Genomic DNA, 23359 nt, shown 5'->3' on the forward strand with positions numbered 1-23359 from the left:
GATTACTTGAGGTCAGGAGTTCAAGACCAGCCTAGCCAACATGGTGAAACCTCGGGTCTACTAAAAATGCAAAAATTAGCCAGGTGTGGTGGTGCATGTCTGTAATCCCAGCTACTTGGGAGGCACAAGAATTGCTTGAACCCAGGAGGCAAAGGCAGTGAGCCAAGATCCCGCTACTGCAGTCCAGCCTGGGTGACAGAGCAAGATTCTGTCTCAAAAACAAAGAAACAAACAAAATTAACCAGGCATGGTGGAGCGCACCTGTGGTCCCAGCTACTCAGGAGGCTGAGGCAGGAGGATCGATCACCTAAGCCCAGGGAGGTTGAGGCTGTAGTGAGCCGAGATTGCGCCAATGCACTCCAGAGTGAGACACCATCTCAAAATAACAACAACAACAAAAAAAAAGAAAGAAGCCAAGTGCAGTGGCTCAAGCCTGTAATCCCAGCAATCTGGGAGGCTGAGGCAGGCAGATCACTTGAGGTCGAGGTCAAAGCCAGCTTGGGCAACATGGCAAAACCCCATCTCTACTAAAAAATACAAAAAGTAGCCAGGTATGGTGGCACACACCTGTAATCCCAGCTATTCGAGAGGCTGAGGCACTTGAACACAGGAGGCAGAAGATGCAGGGAGCCGAGATCGTGCCACTGCACCCCAGCCCGGGCAGCAGACCCAAAAAAACAAAAACCAAACCCACACACAATCAGACATGCACACAATTCTTCATGGCTCTCCTTTCCCTGCCTCTACAAAATGAACCAAATTTTAAAATCACCAATAAAATATTAACAAGAGGCGGGGCACGGTGGCCCATGCCTGTAATCCCAGCACCCTGGGAGGCCGAGGCAGGCGGATCACAAGGTCAGGAGATCGAGGCCATCCTGGCTAACATGATGAAACCCCGTCTCTACTGAAAATACAAAAAATTAGCCGGGCGTGGTGGCAGGCACCTACAGTCCCAGCTATTCAGGAGGCTGAGGTGGGAGAATGGCGAACCCGGGAGGCACAGCTTGCAGTGAGCCGAGACTGCACCACTGCACTCCAGCCTGGGCAACAGAGCGAGACTCCGTTTCAAAAAGAAAAGAAAAGAAAAAAGATATTAACAGGAACTGAGGAACTGGAGCAGCATTATTTTCCTCAACTCTACTTACTTCTCTGGCGGGCCTCTTCTCCACTCAGAATCTGCTTCAGGTCCTTTTCTCCAGGTGCCTTCTGAATCTCTATCTCCCCAACGAGAGTCCTCCATTGACAAAGTGAAAAAGAGGCATTATATTGGTAACTATTTACTATTACAACTACTGGTATTACCATTCAAATATTTTTTGTACTTATAACAATATGAAGCCCTTAAATAAGCAAGTTTTAAAATTTTATTTATTTTTTAATCTGAGATCAGACTGATGCTACAGGGAAACTAGTAGTCTCATATATTGTGGGTGACCTTACAAACACCGCTGGAAAGCAACCTGGGAACACACACCTCTACAGATTTCCTTCAACTAGAAATCCCCTTTGAAGAATGTGAAAAAAGCCCTGTACCCTGAAATGGACATCACAGTGCCTACTAAGCAAAGAAAGGTGGAGACATTTTATTTAATGTCTAATGACGGTGGTTAAATTAAAAATACTTCTCTATTCAAAGTACTCTGATGGGTCAGATGCAGGGGCTCACACCTGTAATCCCAGCACTTTGGGAGGCCGAGGCAGGTGGATCACGAGGTAAGGAGATCAAGACCATCCTGGCTAACACGGTGAAACCCTATCTCTACTAAAAATACAAAACATCAGCCGGGCATGGGCCAGGCGCAGTGGCTCACGCCTGTAATCCCAGCACTTTGGGAGGCCAAGGCGGGCGGATCGCAAGGTCAGGAGATTGAGACCATCCTGGCTAATACGGTGAAACCCCATCTCTACTAAAAAAATATAAAAAATGAGCCGGGCGTGGTGGCAGGCGCCTGTAGCCCCAGCTACTCGGGACACTGAGGCAGGAGAATGGCATGAACCCGAGAGGGGGAGCTTGCAGTGAGCCAAGATCGCGCCACTGCACTCCAGCCTGGGCAACAGAGACTCCATCTCAAAAAAAAAACACAAAACAAACGAACAACAACAACAAAAAAGTACCCTGATGACATTAAGAACTGTGAAAAGTAAATCTGGTACAGCCTTTGCAGGGGACGATGCATGCACAATTTTAATCATAAATATCCTCTGATATATTGTGGCTGGTCATACAAATGTAACCTAAAGCCATTATCAGACAAGTGAGAACTCTGGAAGATATTTTAAGAGATCTGATGATAGGGTGGGAAGACTAAAATAAATATTTAAAAGCTGGCCAGGAGCGGTAGCTCACGCCTACAATCCCAGCACTTTAGGAGGCTGGGGTGCGTGGATCATTTGAGGCCAGGAGTTCGAGACCAGCCTGGCCAACATGGTGAAACCCTCTCTCTACTAGAAATATAAAATAATTAGCTGGGCATGGTGGCGGGCGCCTGTAATCCCAGCTACTTGGGAAGCAAGGCAGGAAAATTGCTTGAACCCAGGAGGCAAAACTTGCAGTTACCCAACATCGCACCACTGTACTCCAGCCTGCACCAGAGCATGAAGCTCTGTCTCAAAAAAAAAAAAAAAAAAAAAAAAAAACCTCAAAGCTAAGAATAAGCTACAGCCTCTAACAATTTGTGAATAAAAGAACCTTTATTTGATTTTTTTTTTTTTTTGAGATGGAATCTCACTCCGTTGCCCAGGTTTGGAGTGCAGTGGCATGATCTCAGCTAACTGCAGCCTCTGCCTCCCACGTTCAAGCGATTCTTGAGCCATAGCCTGCCAGGTAGCTAGGACTACAAGCGCCTGCCACCATGCCCAGCTAATTTTTGTGTTTTTAGTAGAGGTGGAATTTCAACATGTTGGCCATGCTGGTCTCGAACTCCTGACCTCAACTCATCCACCTGCCTGGGCTTCCCAAAGTGCTGAGATTATAGGTGTGAGCCACCACGTCTGCCCCTCTATTTGAATTTTTGAAAAAATGTCTTGGCAATGAAAGTCTAAAATAACAACTAGAGATGAGAAGCAGTGAAAGACAAGAATGGCCAGAAAAAAAGTTAGTCCCAGGTCATCACAGCTAATGATTCTGGGCTGTCTCTCAAGGTGGGGGTTGTTCTAAGAGACTTTCCCAGTAAACACTTTGAGAGACAAATAGAAACGTAACAGTCAAAGGAATTTATGGGCACCATAATCAAGGGAACAAACACAGCCAGAAGGCCAAGTTTCTCCCACCCCCGATGCCTGCCTTGCCAATTTATACTCAACAAAGAAAGCAAGATTTTAGAGGATATAGTACAACTATTACAACCGCCAAAGACTTTTGAAGGATGGCTGTTATAGCCATTAAACAAGCAAAAAGAAATAACTCTGCCTCCTGGGCTCAAGCCATACTTCCACCTCAGTCTCCCAAGTAGTTGGGCATGCACCACCATGGCCAGCTCATTTTTGTATTTTTTGTGGAGACAGGGTCTCACTATGTTGCCAGACTGGTCTCGAACTCCCAAGCTCAAGTGATCCACCCACCTGCCTTGGTCTCCCAAAGTGCTGAGATTATAGGCGTGAACCAATGTGCCCCGCCCAGCAGATCCAAGAGCAGAATGGTCCCAGCTGATGAGCAAACAAATTGAACCAGGATCTCAGAGAACCTGGTACAAACAACAGATGAAGAGAGTAAAAGAAACATTAAAGATATAAAGAGGACTTTGAAAGAGCAAGAACAGAGAAAAAGGAGAAAAGTTTCCTTAAATTAGGAGATTTTTGTCTGCTCTAAGGAAACTGAATCCTTAGACCAAAAGGCCAAAAGACCAAAAAGAAACAAAGATGACCAAACACTCAGGTGTCTAAACACAGTTTAGCGACAGTTTTAACTTCCTTTACTGCAAGTACGGAGAAAAATTACGTTCCCAAGGAATGAAACAGTGTCTACAGAATAAGACGAAAACTAGTATCAAAAATCTTCCCCACTGTAACACTGTGTACTACAAAGAGAAGCAAAGATCTCTATTATTTCTGAAAAGATGATTTTGAACTGGCCAAATAATGAACCATCCATTGTTCAACCGTGAGAGAAAAAACTTGAGGCATACGCAAAGACATTCTGAAAACAACTGATTAAGAATCAAAAAGTACTCACAAAGGGAAAACATGATGCAGTGTAAACATACCTGAGACTAAATAATGTTTGCTAATATGGATATAAAATTTTAAGTGAATACTAAGAGGAAAGATAATATGTAATGATCTAGAAACAAAAATACCCAGTTCACTGCAATAAAATATAAGTCAAGGTATGCTCATGATTTTGTTTTGTTCTGAAAGGCAAAGGAAAGTTGTATTTTATACTTTGGAAGTTTTTTTAAAAACTTAGGAAAAAATTAATGGTGGCTGGGCAGAGTGGCTCACGCCTGTAATCGCAGCACTTTGGGAGGTTGAGGTGGGTGGATCACCTGAGGTCAGGAATTTGAGACCACCCTGGCCAACATGGTGAAATTCATCTCTACTAAAAATACAAACATTAGCCAGGCATGGTGGCACGCGCCTGTAATCCCACCTACTCGGGAGGCTGAGGCAGGAGAATTGCTTGAAACTGGGAGGTGGAGGTTGCAGTGAGTCGAGATTGCGCCACTGCACTCCAGCCTGGGCAACAGAGAGAGACTCTGTCCCCCCAAAAAAAAAACCTAGAAAAGTTCTTCAAGTTTGGCTTAAAGAAAAAGGAAGGGGTGCCAGGGACATAGAAGCAAATAAAAAGCTCCAAAGCAAGTGTTAGGAACAAAACCAAATACACTAGTTACCATGTTAAATGCAAGTAAATTAAACTATACTCTCCCAAAAATAGGGAAGGTGTGTGTGGGGGGCAGAGGGGGCATAAAACAGAAACAAGAGGCTGAAAATGTACAAAAGGGTGGACAAACACATTTGCAAATGCTAACTAAAAGGATAATCTCAGAAGGTAAGCTTCCTCACATTCCTAAGGAGACATTTCCATAAACTAACAAGATGCAGCAGATTTAAACAACAAAACAGCTGATTTCATGCATACACAGAACTTTGTGCCCAACAGAAAAAAACATTCATAAAAACCTGACCATGGTTTTAGAACACAAAGGAAAATGTATTATTAAATTCCAAAAACTTGTAAATCATACAGACCACGTTTACTGAATACCAAGGAATTAAAATTACAAATTAGCAGTAAGAATAACCTAAACTGAAGACACATAAATAACTAGTATCAAGTCTAGGCATACAGATAAGCATTTGATACAGGTGTGGCAAAAACAGAGGAGCAGATCGAGACATCCTTGAGCTTTTTGAGTGAAAGGTAAGCAAGCAATACTTTAAGGGGCAAACAGGGCACCTCCCAAGCAAAAGGAAGAGCGTGCAGACAGATGCCACAGACACAGAATAAAGCAGAAAACTTGCTCTCCAATGGTTGGAGCACAGGTGACTAAGAAGAAAATAGTGTCAGACGAAACTGATGAAAACGGCAGCAACACGAAAGACTGCTAAGGCGCGTTTTAAAACCTTTGGCTCTCAGTAATAAGTATCAGCCAATGAAAGGTCTGAAACCCAACAGCAGGCACAGTGATCACACATGCTGTATTATGAAAAATCAAGCAGGCCACAACGTAGAGGAAGGTCTGAAGCTGGAGGAAGATGATGATGAGGGAGACTAGTAAGTAGACCAACAAGTACTGCAGGTAAGAAAAATCTGAATTAAGGCAATAATGTAGGAAAAGAAAAAAGGAAGAGTAGGTTCAAAGCTGTGACAAAGCAGATACCAGTAACATCAATCAGGAGAGGGAATTCCAGACACAAGACAGAGAAGGGAACACAGGTCCGTTCTGAACCTGAGTGCAATTAAAAATGAGCATTTAGAGCTGAGTTTGAATCACCTAGGAATCCTGTTAAATTGCATACTTTGATTCAGAAGTTTTGGGGCTGGACCTGAAAGTCTGCGTTTCTAACAAGTTCCCAGGTGCTGCTGACAGCTGCTGGCCACCAAACACGTCTTTACCTCCCAAGGAGCTACAGAACTCATCATCCTCTAAATTCACGATGATGTCTTTTTTTTATCCCTGAGACAGTCTTGCTCTGTCACCCAGGCTCAAGTGCAGTGGTGTGGCTCACTGCAACCTCCGCCTCCTGGGTTCAAGCAATTCTCCTGCCTCAGCCTCCTGAGTAGCTAGGATTACACGAGCCGCCACGGCGCCTGGCTAATTTTTGTATTTTTAGTAGAAACAGGGTATCACCATGTTGGTCAGACTGGTCTAGAACTCCTGACCTCGCAATCCGCATGCCTCGGCCTGCCAAAGTGCTGGGATTACAGGCATGAGCCACCACGCCCAGCCAGACGACGTCGTCTTTCAAGGAACTCAGCAACAGTCCCTCTTCTGTAGCAAACTCAGCAGTGCCATGGACAAAACTTTCATGACACGCACACGCAAAAGTATGCTTAACCCTATAAAATTCCATCTTTGCTAAGACAAGTATAATTCTTTCCCCCTTAGGTGCCTTCTGTTCTTTGGGAAGAGAAAACTACCACATTAAAAAGAGAGGTGAACATGGGGTGGGTGCGGTGGCTCGCACCTGCAATCCCAGCACTTTGGGAAGCCGAGGCAAGCAGATCGTTTGAGGTCAGGAATTCAAGACCAACCTGGCCAACATGGTGAAACCATGTTTCTAATTTTAGTAGAAAATTTTGTGTTTTCTACTAAAAATACAAAAATTAGCCAGGCATAGTGTTGGGTGCCTATAATTCCAACTACTCGGAAGGCTGACGCAGGAGAATGGCTTGAACCTGGGAGGCAGAGGTTGCAGGGAGCCAACAGAGAGATCACACCACTGCACTCCAGGCTCAGCAACGAAGTGAGACTCTGTCTCAAAAAAAAAAAAAAAAAAACAGAGAGAGAGAGAGAGAGAGAGAGAGAGAGATGTGAAAATAACTGATTTAAATACATTTACATCAGTATCATGGAAGAGAACTGAGTAATAAAAATACATCACAATTACAAAAATCAGCCAGGTATAGTGGCATGCGCCTGTAATCTCAGCTACTCAGGAGGCTGAGACACAAGAATCACTTGAATCCGGAGGCTGAGACTGCACCACTGCACTCCAGTCTGGGCAACCTGGGTGACAGAGCAAGAGTGTGTCTCAACCAAAAAAAAAAAAAAAAAAAAAAAAAAAACACATTAAAACAAAATAAAATCAATAAACCCTATACTCACCTTTCTAGAAAGTGAACTATCGCCAAGTCTTCTCTCTTCCTCTCTACGACGTTCTCGTTCTTCAATTTCCAACTCCCTTTGGCGTTTTTTCCTTTCCACTTCTTCTAATTTCTTCACCCGCTCCTGATACTCTCGTAGCTCTTCCTCGCGTTTTGCTCGTTCAGCGCGCTCTCTCTCTTCCCGCTCTAGACCATTGATTAGGTTACTAAGTGTGCCTCCCAGCCATATCTTCCCCCTAATGCTAGTTCTACTTTTCTGGTATTAAACAGGTAGCATAATGTACAAGTAAAAGAATTTAAAAATAGTTTGTAATCAGCTACATGACAGAACACAGTCAATAAAACAAGTACTACACCCCTCAACTATAGTTTTGTAATAAGATACTAAAATTCCTGAGCAATCTGGGATTCCAGATACAGCATCATTTAACAGCCATCATCTGGAATGTATTCCTCAATAAATGTTAATACACAGAACATGGTGATAAAAAACAAACAGTATTAATTTTTAAAAGAACATCAAATGTGTGGGGAAATGTTGGTAGATGATGTAACAACTTCACATACAGCAAACTGGGTTCTGAGATCCAGTTAATTACAGTGCTAAAAGGCCAATTACCTTGATTTCTGTATTTTCTACATAAGATGACTAAAAACTAGATCTAACACCAACCTTGCATTAGCACCCCTCCAATCCTTTTCAACCTGTGTACCTTTTAGCATTTGTTCTTCTGCCCTTCTTTGCTCCTCCTCTTCTTTTTCTCTATAATATGTTATTCTGCGTTCTTCTTTACGTTGCCTTTTCCGTTCTTCCAATCGATTATGCCTTTCTTCTGCTAATCGCTCTTCAAACTGTTTAAGTTTTTCCTGCAATCGAGGTAACCCCCAACCCAAAAAGGACACATTTCGTCAAGAGCAACAAACTAGCAGAAAGCTATTAGGTTTACAAAAGACTCTCAAGTGTGTTAGAATCATCGAAAGCAACCTCTCAGAACAAAAACTCTAACTTCCAAATGACCACTAACTTGTTAGCAGGCCGAATTTTAAAAAATTTAAATTGTTGATATTATCTACATCCAGTGGGTTTATCTTTATACAAAATAAATTCAATGATCAAATTAGAACCTAAGCCCGGGACATTTTGATCTAGTTTTTTTATTTCTAACAAAAACAGTACACAAAACTTGTATTAAACTGTGCGTTCAACTTTCACCTTTAGAACAATTTCTTTAGGTGATTGTTTTGCTTACGAAATATTATCCAAAAAGTTCTACTATTATTTGAATGACCGTTATACACAGTAACTCAAGACAATATACCAATTTGTTAAGGGAGAACACTTCAGCCAATACTAGAAAGCTCACGAATCAGCATTTCCCAAAAATCAGCAAGCTCACCTCATAAACAGACTGCCGTGCAGCTTTGAGTCGCATTACAAATAAATCTCTGTCTTCAAGCATTCGTGACATTCGATTCTTATGTTCAAGAGCCTTTTCACGTTCTAGCTGCATTGTAGTAATCTGCAAGTACAAAATACAGTGACATTTCAAAGCATCACTTTTTTTTACTCATCAACCCCAAATTACTGACAAATACTCTTGAAAAATTAGAAGCTGCTTCATTGCCCCTTCTATCATGCCATAAAAAAAGCATTAACTACCATCCATGTCAACAGGTCCCCAGAAGACAACTAGGGGCAAGAGGTAGACAAAGTAATCCTGAGGCATTTAGGAGAGACAGTTTTTATTTAGCCCCATGACACCAGGAACTTTATAAAGGAAAAAGTATGATATACGGACACACCTTGGAGGCACTGCAGGTTTGGTTCTAGACCACCACAATAAAGAAAATATTGCAATAAAGCAAGTAACATAGATTTTTTGGTTATCCGATGCATATAAAAGTTTACAATCTATCAAAGTATACAACAGCATGTCTAAAACACCAATGTACAAACTTTAATTTTAAAATACTGTAAGTGGGATGCAGTAGTATGCTGAGGCAAGAGAATCACTTGAGCCCAGCAGTGCAAGATCAGCCTGGACAATATGGTGAGACTCCTGTTCTCAAAGAAAACAAAAAATACTTTATTCCTAAAAAATGCTAGTGATCACCTGAGCCTTCAATGAGTCATCATCTTTTTGCTAGTGGAGTCTTGCCCCAATGTTGACAACTGTTGACTGATCAGAGTGGCGGGTACTAAAGGATGGGGTGACTATGGTAATTTCTTAAAATAGGTAACAATGAAGTTTGCCACACCAATTGCAACCTCGTACAAAAGATTTATCTAGCATGTGGCACTGGTTGACAGTTTTTAACTTAAGAGCAGAATTTCAATTTGATCCAATCCTCTCAAACCCTGTTGCTGCTTTATCAACTACACTTATGGAATATTCTAAATCCTTTGTTGTCAGGTCAACAATGTTCATAGCATTTTCACCAGATTTCAAGAAACCACTTACTTTGCTCATCCATAAGAAGCAACTCCTCACCCAGTCAAGCTTTATCATGAGATTGCAGCAATTCAGTCACATCTTCAGGTTATAGTCTTTTTTTGTTTTTTGTGGGTTTTTTTTTTTTTTTGAGACAGGCTCTGTCTCTGTCACCCAAGCACTGGAGTGCAATGGCACCATCTCAGTTCACTGCAACCTCCACATCCTCCCACCTCAGCCTCCCAAGTAGCTAGAACTGCAGGCACACTCCACCACACCTGGCTAATTTTCCTATGTTTTTGTAGAGACAAGTTTTCACCATGTTGCCCAGGCTGGTCTCCAACTCCTGGACTCATGCAATCTGCCTACCTCAGTCTCCCAAAGAGCTGGGATTAGAGGTGTGAGCTACCCCACCCAGCGTATACATCTAACTCTACTTCTCTTGCTGTTTTCACCACATCTGCAATTATTTTCTCCACACTACTCATGTACCCCTCCAAGTCATCCATGAGGCTTGGAATCAACTTCTTCCAAACTCTTGCTAATGTTGATATTTTGACCTCCTCCCACAAATCACAAATGGTCTTAATGGCATCTGGAATGAAGAATTCCTTCCAGCAGGTTTGCAATGTACTTTGCCCAGATCCATCAAAGGAATCACTATGGCAGCTACAGTCTTATGAAATATATTTCTTAAATAATAAGACTCAAAAGACAAAAGTTATTCCTAGATCTATGGGGTGCAGAATGCATACTGTGTTAACAGGCATGAATACAAACATTAATCTCTTTTATACATCCCCATCAGAGCTGTCATATGATCAGATGCATTGTCAATGAGCAGCAATATTCTGAAAACTCTTTCTTTTTTTGAGCAGTAGGTCTCAACAGGGGGCTTAAAATATTCAGCAAACCATGCTATTAACAGATATGCTGTCATTCAGACTTTCTTTCATGCACAGACCACAGAAAGGGTAGACGCAGCATAATTCTTACGGACCCTAGGATTTTTGGAATGATGAGAATTGGCCTCAACTTCCAGTTAGCAGCTGCATTAACCCCTAAACAGTGAGCATACCCTTCAATGCTCTGAAGCTCGGCACTGCCTTCTCTCTACATATGAAAGACCTAGTTGGCCATCTTCTTCCAACAGAAGGTCGTTTCATCTACCCTGAAAATCTATTGGCTGGGCACCATGGCTGACCCCTGTAATCCCAACACTTTGGGAGGCTGAGGCAGGCGAACTGCTTGACTTCCAGAGTTTGAGACCAGCCTGGGAAGCCTGGCGAAACCCCATCTCCACTAAAAATACAAAAAAAAAAAAATGCTGGCATGGTGGTTCACGCCTGTGGTCCCAGCTACTCAGGAGGCTGAAGTTGGCACTTGAGTCCAGGGGGTAGACGTTGTAGGGAGCTGAGGTCGCGCCACTGCACTCCAGCCTGGGTGATACAGCAAGATCCTGTCTCTCAAAACAGCAAGAAAATCTCTTGTTCAGTGTAGCCACCTTCATCAACTATCTCAGCGAAATCTTCTGAATAACTTGCTGTAGCTCCTCCATCAGCACTTGCTGCTTCACATTGTACTTTCATGTTATAAAAACAGTTTTCCTTAAACCTTATGAACCAACTTTTGCTAGCTTCATACTTTCCTTCTGCAGCTTCCCTTATTTATTTATATATATAGATATATATTTATACATTTATTGATACAGAGTCTCCCTCGGTTGCCCAGGCTGGAGTGTAGTGGCGCAATCTCAGCTCACTGAAACCTCTGCCTCCCAGGTTCATGCAATTCTCCTGCCTCAGCCTCCTGAGTGTCTGGGATTACAGGTGTCCGCCACCACGCCCGGCTAATGTTTGTATTTTTAGTTGAGATGGGGTCTTACCATGTTGGCCAGGCTGGTCTCAAACTCCTAACCTCAAGTGATCCGCCCACCTTGACCTCCCAAAGTTCTGAGATTACAGACGTGAGCCACCGGGCCCCGCCTTTTGCAGCTTTCTAACCGCTCTCAGCCTTTGTAGTATTAACTGTTGAGCGTTAGAGGCTTGCTCTGGATTAGGCTTGGCTGAAGGGAATGTTGTGGCTGGTTTGATCCAGACCAATGAAACTTTTTCCATATCAGCAATAAAGGCTGTTTCACTTTCTCACTGTTTATGTGTTCACTGGAGTAGCATTTTTATTTTTTATTTATTTATTTATTATTTATTTATTTTTGAGACGGAGTCTCACGCTGTTGCCCAGGCTGGAGTGCAGTGGCGCGATCTCGGCTCACTGCAAGCTCCGCCTCCCGGGTTCCTGCCATTCTCCTGCCTCAGCCTCCTGAGTAGCTGGGACTACAGGCGCCCGCCACCACGCCCGGCTAATTTTTTGTATTTTTAGTAGAGACGGGGTTTCACTGTGGTCTCGATCTCCTGACCTTGTGATCCGCCCGCCTCGGCCTCCCAAAGTGCTGGGATTACAGGCTTGAGCCACCGCGCCCGGCCAGGAGTAGCATTTTTAATTTCAAGAACTTTTCCTTTGCATTCACAACTTGATTAGTTCAAGAGGCCTAGCTTTCAACATGCCTTCCTCACTAAGCTTAATCATTTCTAGCATTTGATTTAAAGTGAGAGACAGGCAACTCTTCTATTCACTCGAACACTTAAAAGCCATTGTGGGATTGTTAATTAGCCTAATTTCAATATTATGTCTCAGGAGCCAAGCATATAGTGGCTCACGCCTATAATCCCAGCACTTTGGGAGGCTGAGGCGGGCGGAACACTTGAGGTCAGGAGCTCAAGACCAGCCCAGCCAACATGGTGACCCCGTCTCCACTGAAAACACACTTGGGATGTTGAGGACGGAGAATCACTTGATCCTGGGGGGCAGAGGTTGCAGTGCGCCAAGACTGCACCACTGCACTCCAGCCTGGGCAACAGAATGAAACTCTGTCTCGAATGAATAAATAAATAAATATATATATATAAATGTCTCAGGGAATAATAGGAAGGCTCAAGGACAGGGAGAGATAGTCAGGGAATGGCCAGTCAGTAGAACAGTCAGAAGAGACACAACATTTACAGATTAAGTTCTCCGCCTTATATGAGTGTGGTTCGTGGCACCCCAAAATAATTACAATAGTAATCACTGATCACTATAACAAATATAATAATGAAAAAGTATGAAATACTTTGAGAATTACCAAAATGTGACAGAGACATGAAATGAACACATGCTGTTGGAAAAATGGTGTCAACAGACTTGCTCAATACAAGGTTACTACAAACTTTTAATATGTAAAAGAAAAAATAAGAATAAAAATAGTAATATAGGGGGGCTGGAGGAGGCATGGTGGCTCACACCCATAATCACAGCACTTTGGGAGGCCCAGCCAGGAGATTCGCTTGAGCCCAGGACTGTGAGACCTGCCTGGGTAACAACACAAAAGCACAATAAAGTGAAGCACAATAAAACGAGGTTTGCCTATATATAATAAAATAAAATAATAAATATGACATGGTAACACCAAACACCATGGTTTAATTTTTAAAGGCATTTTAATCAATGCAAGATGATATATGGCTATTTCCTTTCTGCCCTATGTGAAAAAACGGAAGGCTCCAAATAACCCAATTTGGTCTGCAGCACTTTTCTAATTAGTTTTTAATATTTACATGTTAAGAGAATTATCACAAAAATTCCAACTTCTCCTGAAAAAATGGGAAGAGCTGGCAATCCTAGGTCCATTAATCTCCAGGTGACAACATTCAGATAAAACCAAGAAAAGGCTGCATTCTATTACATTCTACACAGATGTTTGTCTCCTGCTTATGGTTACTTTTTTAAACCAGATCTGTTCACTCACTTTTACTACATATTTGGTGCCATAAGCATTTGTAAACCCTGCTTTTGTATCAAGTAAATATAATATACACTATAAATTAACAAAACTATGGAATGACCTGTTTAGTCACAAAAGACCACATAGTACACAATTCCATTTATATAAAATGTCCAGAAGCAGCAAATCTAAAGGAGTAGTTTAGCAGTTGCCTAGGGCTGGGGTGGTAGGAAAGAATAGGGATGACTATTGCTAATGGTTTAGAACTTCTTTTTGAGATATGTTTTAAAATTAGATTGTGGAGATGGCTGCACAATTCTGCAAGTAAACTGAAAACTATGAGTTGTATAAACATGCCATACAATTTACCCATTTAAAGTGTACATAAAGCAGTTTTTTGTAAAATGGGCTTTTCAGTTGTCCTTTGTTTTCCAAGTTTCATTTGTAATCTCTATCGTGAAATGTTCCATCTTTCTACCAATCTGTTCATAGGCAGCCATTAGAGCACCATTTCTAGCAGAAGAATACAAAATAAAGCAATTCTGAATGCTTGGTTCCATCACTGGCAGAGGATTTAATTACAATCTAAAAATATTACAATTAAATTAAAAACTTACTCTTTCTTCCTCTTGTTGCTCCCACAGATCCATGTCTTTAATTCTCTGTTCCTCGTAAGCGCTCTTTATCAAAGGAATTTCTTCCAAACGTTTGGCTCTTTCAAAATAGTCAATCTGAATGACACGATAACACATGTAGTTTTTAAAAATCTCTTAACTTGGTATGTTAAAGGTTTACCAATCCTTTCATTTACCTTCTTTTCTTGATTCTTTAGGCGTTCCTGAAGTTCTTTCTTTTCTTTCTCCAGTTGTTCAACCTGTTTAGCCATGATAAAATCTGGATCCAATTCCTCAAGGTCCTAAAAGGTAATACAAATGCACAATTGTTAACAAGGATAAACAAGCAATGCCTAACATAACTCACTGCTTTCTAGAATAAAATCCTAAATTGCTTTCATTGTTACAATGGATGATAATTTAGGAAATGTAAAAACATCATACAATAGCCTTATTTCCACTTGACCACAAGGAAAAAATTATCCATACATCTTTTTCTCACTCCTCCAACCTACATCTACCCACATTCTACTAAACAGGGTAAGCAAACCTAATCAGAAAACCCAAAATCTGAAATGCTACAAATTTTAAAGCTTTCTGACCACCAACATGGTGCCACAAGTGTAAAATTCCACAACTGACCCAGGTGACAGGTCAGTAAAAATGCATTAAAACTTTGTTTCACGCACAAAATTATGTAAAATAGTGTATAAAATTACTTTCAGGCTACGTGTATAAGATGTCTATGAAACAGGCCTTGTGTGGTGCGTCACACCTGTAATCCCAGCAATTTGGGAGGCTGAGGCAGGTAGATCACTTGAGGTCAGGAGCTGAAGACCAGCCAGGCCAACATGGTGAAACCCCATCTCTACAAAAAATACAAAACGTAGCCAGGCGTGGTGGCACACCCCTATAATCCTGGCTACTTGGGAGGCAGAGGCTAGAAAATTGCTTGAACCTGGGAGGCAGAAGTTGCAGTGAGCCAATATCATACCACTGTACTCCAACCTGGGCAACAGAGTGAGACTGTCTCCCACAAAGAAAAAAAAAAAAAAAAAAGTCTTATAAAACAAATTAATTTCGTGTTTAGACTTTACTCCAATCCCCAAAATATCTCATTATATATACATGCAAATATTCCAAAATCCAAAAAAATCCAAAATCTGAAAGGTATCTGCTCTCAAGCATTGTAGATAAGGGATATGCAACCTGTTCTGTGATTAATATATAGTAGTTAAAACTGCACAGAGCAGGCCGGGTGCGGTGACTCACTCCTGTAATCCCAGCCCTTTGGGAGGCTGAGGCAGGCAGGTCACCTGAGGTCAGGAGTTCGAGACCAGCTTGGCCATCGTGGTGAAAAGCTGTCTCTACTAAAAATACAAAAAATTAGCTGGGTGTGGTGGCAGGTGCCTGCAATGCCAGCTACTTGGGAGATTGAGGCAGGAGAATCACTTGAAGTTGCAGTGAGCCGAGATCACATCACTGCACTCCAGCCTGGGCGACAAGAGACTCCGTCTCAAAAAAACAAACACAAAACTTCCCAGAGCAATAAACATATGCTTACTCACAGATTTAGTCATGACCAGCTGTACCAAAATGTGTGAAATAACTCAACAAGCCAACAAATGGTACAGGACTACTATGGTTCTAAGAGTACAAAATACCTGGATAAAACTAGCTTTTTAATGACTAAAATGCTACATACTTCAATGTCAATATCTTTGAATGCCTTGGCACCCAGTTCTGTTTTCTTGATCTGCTCCAAACGCTCTCGAACAGTTTTCTTTTTGATTTGTTCATGTTCCTGTAAGATACGCTCCTTCTCTCTCTCCTTCGCTTCCTGGCGCAGCCTCTCTTCCTCAGCCTTCCGTACTTTCTGGAGTTCAGCTTCCCTCTGTTCCAATTCTTCTTTCTCACGCTGAATATTCAGACTCTCAAGGCGCTCTTTTCTTTCCTCAATTGTCTGGCGGCGAGCCAGGATTCGCTGGTGCTCTTTTCGTGAATTTTTAAGGTATGCAGTAACAGCCAACTGATGCTGTTCTTCTTTCTCTTGCTTCAAAACCAAATGAATTTTTTTAAATGACCAAAATTAACATCCTCTGGTATTAGACATTAAAGAAATTACAAAATAATCCTGATGCATTTTCTATGTATCTGCATTTGATAATGGAAGATGACACTATTCAAGCTGTTTGTTTTCAGTATCAAATGCTATGGTGTTGCTCCTACTCAGTCTTTTAATAGCAATGACGCAGCTAAAGAAGCTCTCCTAGCTAAGACAACTTTTCACTGCACCAAACCTACCTTAGGTGTTCATTAACAGAGCTCACAAACAAGAAATAACTTGTTACAGGTAGTGGCTCACGCCTGTAATCCCAGCACTTTTGGGAGGCCAAGGTGGGTGGATCACTTGAGGCCAGGAGTTTTGAGACCAGCATGGCCAACATGGTGAAACCCCATCTCTACTAAGAATACAAAACATTAGCTGGGCACGTGGCACGTGCCTGTAGTCCCAGCTACACAGGAGGCTGAGGCACAAGAATTGCTTGAACTCAGGAGGTGGACACTGCAGTGAGCCGAGATGGTGTCACTGCACTCCAGCATGGGTGACAGAGTGAGACTCCATCTCAAACAACAACAACAACAACAACAACAACAACAGAAAGAAAGAAAGAAAGAAAGAAAGAAAGAAAGAAAGAAAGAAAGAAAGAAAGAAGCAGGAGGGAAAAATCCACTCACTGTACTTCACTATTTGAGGAATCCTATGTCTACTCTGCTGTTTCTGTAACATAATCCACACTTTTACATTACCTACACAGAGAAGTATTTTGTTCGACGGAAGAAAGCTCAATGATTTGTGTATTTGATCAAATAACAAAACTACCAAGTACAATTCTATAGGAAATATATCATAAATCCCTTCTCTCAGATATTGTCTCAAACCTCTTTGTGAAAGACATGGCCCAAGAGTCCCTCAAAACTTCTGGGATTTATTTCCCCGGGAAGATGCATACCAGTATATGAGCTGGTTTAATGACTTCAAGTGCTTTTGCAAGTACTGAGGACATGGCTGTCAGCTGATTTCTTATCTGCTCGGAAGGCATGCTTTGCAAATGAGGACCAATCGGAGCATCTTCTCGAGTAGCATAATTCAAATCAGATCCAAAACTCAGGGTCCGAGAAGTGTGATCAATACGAACCTTAAAAATTAAATTATCAATGGTTAAATCCATAAGTAAGCATGAAGTCAAAAAGTAACAGAAGAACGTCATATACAAAAGCTGGAAAAGTTCACTCAGTAAACTTTAAAATGGTATCACTGTACCAAAAGCCGAGAAACAAAAGATACATGTTTTTCTAGTCCTCAAGGGCCTTCTCCTATCTCCTTACAGCACATACCTACCTGCAAGTCGCAATGCCTGGCTGCGTCTACTATGGCCCGTTCCAGTTGGAAAGCATCAACGAAAGGAACCAGAGAAGTCAAACGAGAAAACTCAATGCTCTGATAAATCTGTGACACCTGCATAGAAAACATAGGGTTAATAACACGAGTCACTATTTATTCAGCACTTTTTATGTGCAATCTCATGACAGTCATGGGAAGTAGAAATTATGCCAGAGAATTTATGTTAGCAGTACATTGTCAAAGCCAGAATGCTAATCCCAGACTATCAACTCTAAACCCCATGCTTTGAGAACCATTACCATACTATTCTCAAACCTATAATCTTTTCAAATCCTAGTTGTCGTAAAACAAAAAAGCCTAAAAACCTGCTACTTACCGAATATATTTAAACACTTCTTATAGAATTTTTGTCTGAAGGAGACTGGCAGCATTACTTTTTATAGTTATACTGCTAATTAGCCTTCAATTATTTGTATAGCACATAAGAAATAACACTGCTCACATATACAGAAGAAAGCAGGTCAATGACATGTGCACAAATACTGAGATGAAAATATAATAAAAGGCCCTCCTTCCCAAATGAAACAAATGGAAAACAAAATGGGAGCACTTACTTAAGCCCCTGGACTAAAATAAATGAAAAGGCTGTCTTATTCACTCACAGTGGGAGGATCTATTAATCCAGGCTTCTGAATAGCTATTAAAGCTTTAAATCCATAAACACTATGACTAATTCCACTTCTTATGCCACGGAAAGTAACAGAAGTGTGCAAAGATACATGTATGAAAGATGATCAATGCTACAAGACTTCTAACAAGAAAAAAAAAAATCTAATAATATAGGTTTTCATCAAGAGAGTCTGAATAAATACACCACGGTACCTTAAATGGAATAAGGTAGCCCGTACATTACTAACAAGGAAAAATGCCCAAAGACAGTGTTTGACCAAAAAAAAAAAAAGTGCATTACAAAATACGTGAATATAATAACTCTGATTTTCAAATTAATAAATAGACTAATTTTTGGCAGGGGCAGAACATGGGGAGGTTCTCACTTCCTAGGCAGGTCTAGATTTTTCCAGTTTTTAGTTTCATGATGAGCACATACAACCAAGGAAATTCTAGTTCTTCCACAAAACACTTTATTTTTACCTGCTGCAGAAGGCGGAGGATGGTGTTGTTTTGCAGTTGTGGCACATACTGTTGCAATTCCGGTTCCTTTTCAGGTTGTTCCCTAACCCAATTTAGAACCTATAAAATTCATTAAGTTGAAAGAGAATCATACTTTCTACATAATAGATACTAAAACATCTAAAACTCTTTCAGTTTTTTTAATATACAAAAACATCATCCAATGCAAAGAAATACAAAATGTATCATGAAGCTACTGATACTTGTTTGAAGGTGACTGGCAGCAATGACTAAATTAGTCATGCTGCTAATTAACCTCCAAATGTTTGTTTAGCACATCAGAAATATCTTTCCTCTTGAAACAAAGAAAAAAGACAATGAAATGTGCCCTGAATTCCAACACATAGGACAAAACTTCTCTCTTAACAAGTATCAATACAACCCAAAACTGCAATAAGGCCAACTGTGTGGTAACAACCAAAACTAAAATACAAAGGCTTACCTTTGTGACTCGCTCACAGAGTTTTAATGGGTTAAATTCCACTTCAAGCCAATTGTAAAGGTCTTTCACTTCTGGGACAACATATTGTAGTACATTAAATCTGACCTAGAGTAAGCAAAACAAAAGATGTAACTGCCAAAGGAAATTTTCCAACTAAAATTCTGAACTTAGTATAAATGATAGCATTGGAAATCTGGAAAACGATTTAAAAAATCACCAAGCCTCAATCTCCTCTAAATTTACCAAAAATGAATCCAAAGTACAACTATGCTGGGTCTCTTGCCCCACGCTATGCACACTAACCTACAGTGAAAAGCCCCACAGGTATGCAAAAAGGAAACTCTAAAAAACACAACCACAACCAATTAAATATTCACAAAGACAACTACTGTGGTCAATGGAATATTTTATTACCAATAACAAGGAAAATACCGGAATTTTACTTTTATATACATTGTCACACAAAAATAATCACGACAGCACTATTTCTAATAGCTCCAAACTGGGGAGAATTCACATACTCATCAATAGGATAGTGCTGTGTTCATAAAATAAACAAAAATGCTCAAAAAAGAACAACTACATAGAACACATGAATAAATCTCACAGACATAACGGTGAGAAAAAGAATTTCACATATCACCCCATTTATATAGACTTCAATTTTACCATGGAATATGTCATTTTTTAGGAACTGTTAACCCAAGGACAGAATAACTGCTGGGACAGAGCAAAGCACAGAAGTGTGCACCCATAGAGAGTGGGTAACAAAACCGAGGCAAACGTTGGCAGATCACATCCCCAAGTCAGGAGGGCGCCCACACACGTGAGCACTCAGGGCTAAGGTTAACTCTAATGTAAAATGGGTACAAGACTGACACCATTCTAACACTTCCCCCTTATAAGCATCCATTTACCTTGACTGCAATAAGGTGTGGTATATGCATACAAATAAAATTCCCTAACTTGGAATCTACCTTTAAGAGGAAAACAAAAATTTAACAGCTCTAATTTCATTCCTATCAAGTTATTTTAGATTATTCATGTAGCTCCCCTTCCAAATAGGGAATGTGAAAGGTTGCCATAATCTACTAAATTATATTTCTCACTAAAATACACAATTGGTTTACTTTCTGATTTAAAAGTCACTCTTAGGAATGTTTGAGTCTTTTCCTGAGATAAGGGAATCACTCTGTCTCACAAATTTGGTGATGGAAGCCTAACGCTCAGGTATTGACCTTGGATATATGGTCAACTCAAGAAGTTGATAAATGCCTCTTGGCAGTCAGCTAATCCATTCACGTGACACTAACGGGTATCCTCCTAAAAGTTTACACTCTATGGGCACAATGAGGACCCTAATCTAGACGCCCTAGCTGCCGGTCCAATGTTACCCATGAGTGATCACTGATTGACTTGCTCACAGACCTTTAGTGGCTTAAATTCTACTTCCGGACAATTGTAAAGGTCTTTCGCTTCTGGGACAACATATTGCAGTATATTAAATCTAAGTCTAAGAGAACATCTTTTTTTTTTTTTTTTTGAGATGGAGTCTCGGTCTGTCACCCAGGCTAGAGTGCAGTGGCACGATCTCAGCTCACTGCAACCTCTACCTCCCAGGTTCAAGCGATTCTCCTGCCTCAGCCTCCCGAGTAACTGGGATTACACGCACGCACCGCCATGCCCAGCTAATTTTTTTTTTTTTTTGTATTTTTAGTAGAGATGTGGTTTCACCACAGTGGCCAAGCTGGTTTCTAACTCCTGACCTGAAGTGATCCACCCGCCTTGGCCTCCCAAAGTGCTAGGATTAAAGATGTGAGCTACCACGCCTGGCCGAGATCAACTTTAACAGCAAGGTGACGTGGATTATCCTTCCAGTGTGGCACATTTCTTCAGCTTTAAAAATTAGAAGCCAATTTTGTATTAGCAAATGTTTTATTTGCTAATGAAACCTCTTCCCCAAGACACTGCTATTGCTTTATTACACTGAGTCCTGCATCTATCCCATAAACAGTTGAACTCTGTGGGCAGCGGCAGCAGAGAAAAACATGGAGGCATACAAAGTAGAAAAAAAGCTGCTCTGCAGGAACTCTTCGCAAAAGTTAACTACAAAGCAAATCTGCATTACTATGTCATAAAAGAAAAATGCCACTATCTAGAAAACCTATTTGTTCTTACTTAAATTGACTATTGCAGAAAATTTAGGCCTTTTATCTAGCTTTTACCAGAGTGAATATAGGTGATTCCTCAGAACACATTTTTAAAATATCTGAGAGAGCTTGCCATTATCTTTTTTATTTAATTGCTATATTCATGAATTAGGGACTGTTAATGATTTGAACTCCATTCTTGGTAAACATACAGCCAAGTTGATTTTTCCTTAATACTTTTCTCTAATACTTATCCCTCCTTCTCTTATCCCAAAGTAATCTACTGGAGGTGACTCTAATAACCAAGTCAGACTGTTTCAATGAGAATCCCTAGAATTTAAGCTCCCCTAGAATACAACTTCTCCCTTCAGTTTCACTTGCTAGGCACATAACAGGCACTCAACAAATTTCCACTGAATGGAAAATTCCATCAATGTGAAACAATGAAAAGACACACAAATCTGGCCAGTGTGGTGGCTCACACCCATAATCCTAGCACTTAGGGAAGTCAAGGGGGGGGTGGATCACTTGAGGCCAGGAGTTCCAGACCAGCCTAGCCAACGTGGCAAAACCCCATCTCTACTAAAAATATAAACCACTGTAGTGGTGTGCGCCTGTAATTCCAGCTACTTGGGAGGCTGAGGTAGGAGAATCACTTGAACCTGGGAGGTCGTGGTTACAGTGAGCTGAAATCGCACCACCGCACCCCAGCCTGAGCAACAGAGTTAGACCTCGTCTCAAAAACACCACCACCACCACCACCACATCTTAGGCTCCACACTCTAAAACTTTTGTATTATATTTGCTAGGTAAAACCTAGAAATCTGCATTTTAAAAAGTATTTCACATACAATTTCACTGAATAACCCTAATTAAGTCCATACTATTTAATAACATAAAATGAAAGTTTAAGAGAAAAACGTTGTGAAAATATTTTAGTTGTTCAGACACTGAACATCAGACACTGAAGGTAAGTCTACCTTACCTTCTCCCCTACTGATATGGTTTGGATCTGTGTACCCACCCAAATCTCGTGTTCAACTGTAATCTCCAATGTTGGAGTGTGGCCTGGTGGGAGGTGACTAAATCATGGGGGCAGTTTCTAATGATTTAACACCATCCCCCTAGGCCCATCCTCATGATTAAGAGTTCTCTCAAGATCTGGTTGTTTAAAAATGTGTGGTACCGGCCGGGCGCGGTGGCTCAAGCCTGTAATCCCAGCACTTTGGGAGGCCGAGATGGGCGGATCACGAGGTCAGGAGATCGAGACCATCCTGGCTAACACGGTGAAACCCCGTCTCTACTAAGAAATACAAAAAATAGCCGGGCGAGGTGGCAGCGCCTGTAGTCCCAGCTACTCGGGAAGCTGAGGCCGGAGAATGGCGTGAACCCGGGAGGCGGAGCTTGCAGTGAGCTGAGATCCGGCCACTGCACTCCAGCCTGGGCCACAGAGCGAGACTCCGTCTCAAAAAAAAAAAAAAAAAAAATGTGTGGTACCAGCCGGGCGCGGTGGCTCACGCCTGTAATCCCAGCACTTTGGGAGGCCGAGGCGGGCGGATCACAAGGTCAGGAGATCGAGACCACGGTGAAACCCCGTCTCTACTAAAAATACAAAAAATTAGCCGGGCGCGGCTGTGGGCGCCTGTAGTCCCAGCTACTCGGGAGGCTGAGGCAGGAGAATGGCGTGAACCCGGGAGGCGGAGCTTGCAGTTAGCCGAGATCGCGCCACTGCACTCCAGCCTGGGCTGGGCGACAGAGCGAGACTCCGTCTCAAAAAAAAAAAAAAAAAAAAAAGAAAAGAAAAAAATTGTGTGGTACCTTCCCCCTCTCTCTCCTTCTCCTGCTCCAGCCATATAAGCCATACCTGCTTCCCGTTCCCCTTCCACCATGGCGGTAATTTTCCTGAGGTCTCCCCAGATGCAGAAGCCACTATACTTCCTATACAGCCTGTAGAACCATGAGCCAATTAAACCTCTTTTCTTTATAAATTACCCAGTCTCGGGTATTTCTTGTTTGTTTATTTCTTTGTCTGTT

At 41.5% G+C, this 23359-nt stretch overlaps 1 protein-coding gene and 2 non-coding genes across 3 annotated transcripts in view; all 3 read right to left on the bottom strand.

Annotated features, from left to right (window-relative positions):
- The window catches only part of EIF3A (eukaryotic translation initiation factor 3 subunit A), a 49545-nt gene that overhangs the window by 8759 nt on the left and 17427 nt on the right, over positions 1-23359 (bottom strand). Inside the window, exons 8-18 of the mRNA XM_015148293.3 lie at positions 19176-19280; positions 18695-18793; positions 17540-17656; positions 17151-17336; positions 15842-16189; positions 14334-14438; positions 14140-14253; positions 8668-8790; positions 7984-8137; positions 7272-7456; positions 1149-1237 (exon numbers count right to left, since the gene is read on the bottom strand). Of these exons, the coding sequence (XP_015003779.1) occupies positions 1149-1237; positions 7272-7456; positions 7984-8137; positions 8668-8790; positions 14140-14253; positions 14334-14438; positions 15842-16189; positions 17151-17336; positions 17540-17656; positions 18695-18793; positions 19176-19280 (1625 nt within the window). The remainder of the gene's footprint in view (positions 1-1148; positions 1238-7271; positions 7457-7983; positions 8138-8667; positions 8791-14139; positions 14254-14333; positions 14439-15841; positions 16190-17150; positions 17337-17539; positions 17657-18694; positions 18794-19175; positions 19281-23359) is intronic.
- LOC114670220 (small nucleolar RNA SNORA19) lies at positions 17948-18079 on the bottom strand. The gene has a single exon (XR_003719702.1). It is a non-coding gene; the product is annotated as a small nucleolar RNA SNORA19 (small nucleolar RNA).
- On the bottom strand, positions 18935-19063 carry LOC114670221 (small nucleolar RNA SNORA19). The gene has a single exon (XR_003719703.1). It is a non-coding gene; the product is annotated as a small nucleolar RNA SNORA19 (small nucleolar RNA).

The sequence above is a fragment of the Macaca mulatta genome, chromosome 9, assembly GCF_049350105.2.
Source record: "Macaca mulatta isolate MMU2019108-1 chromosome 9, T2T-MMU8v2.0, whole genome shotgun sequence".
NCBI lineage: Eukaryota > Metazoa > Chordata > Mammalia > Primates > Cercopithecidae > Macaca > Macaca mulatta.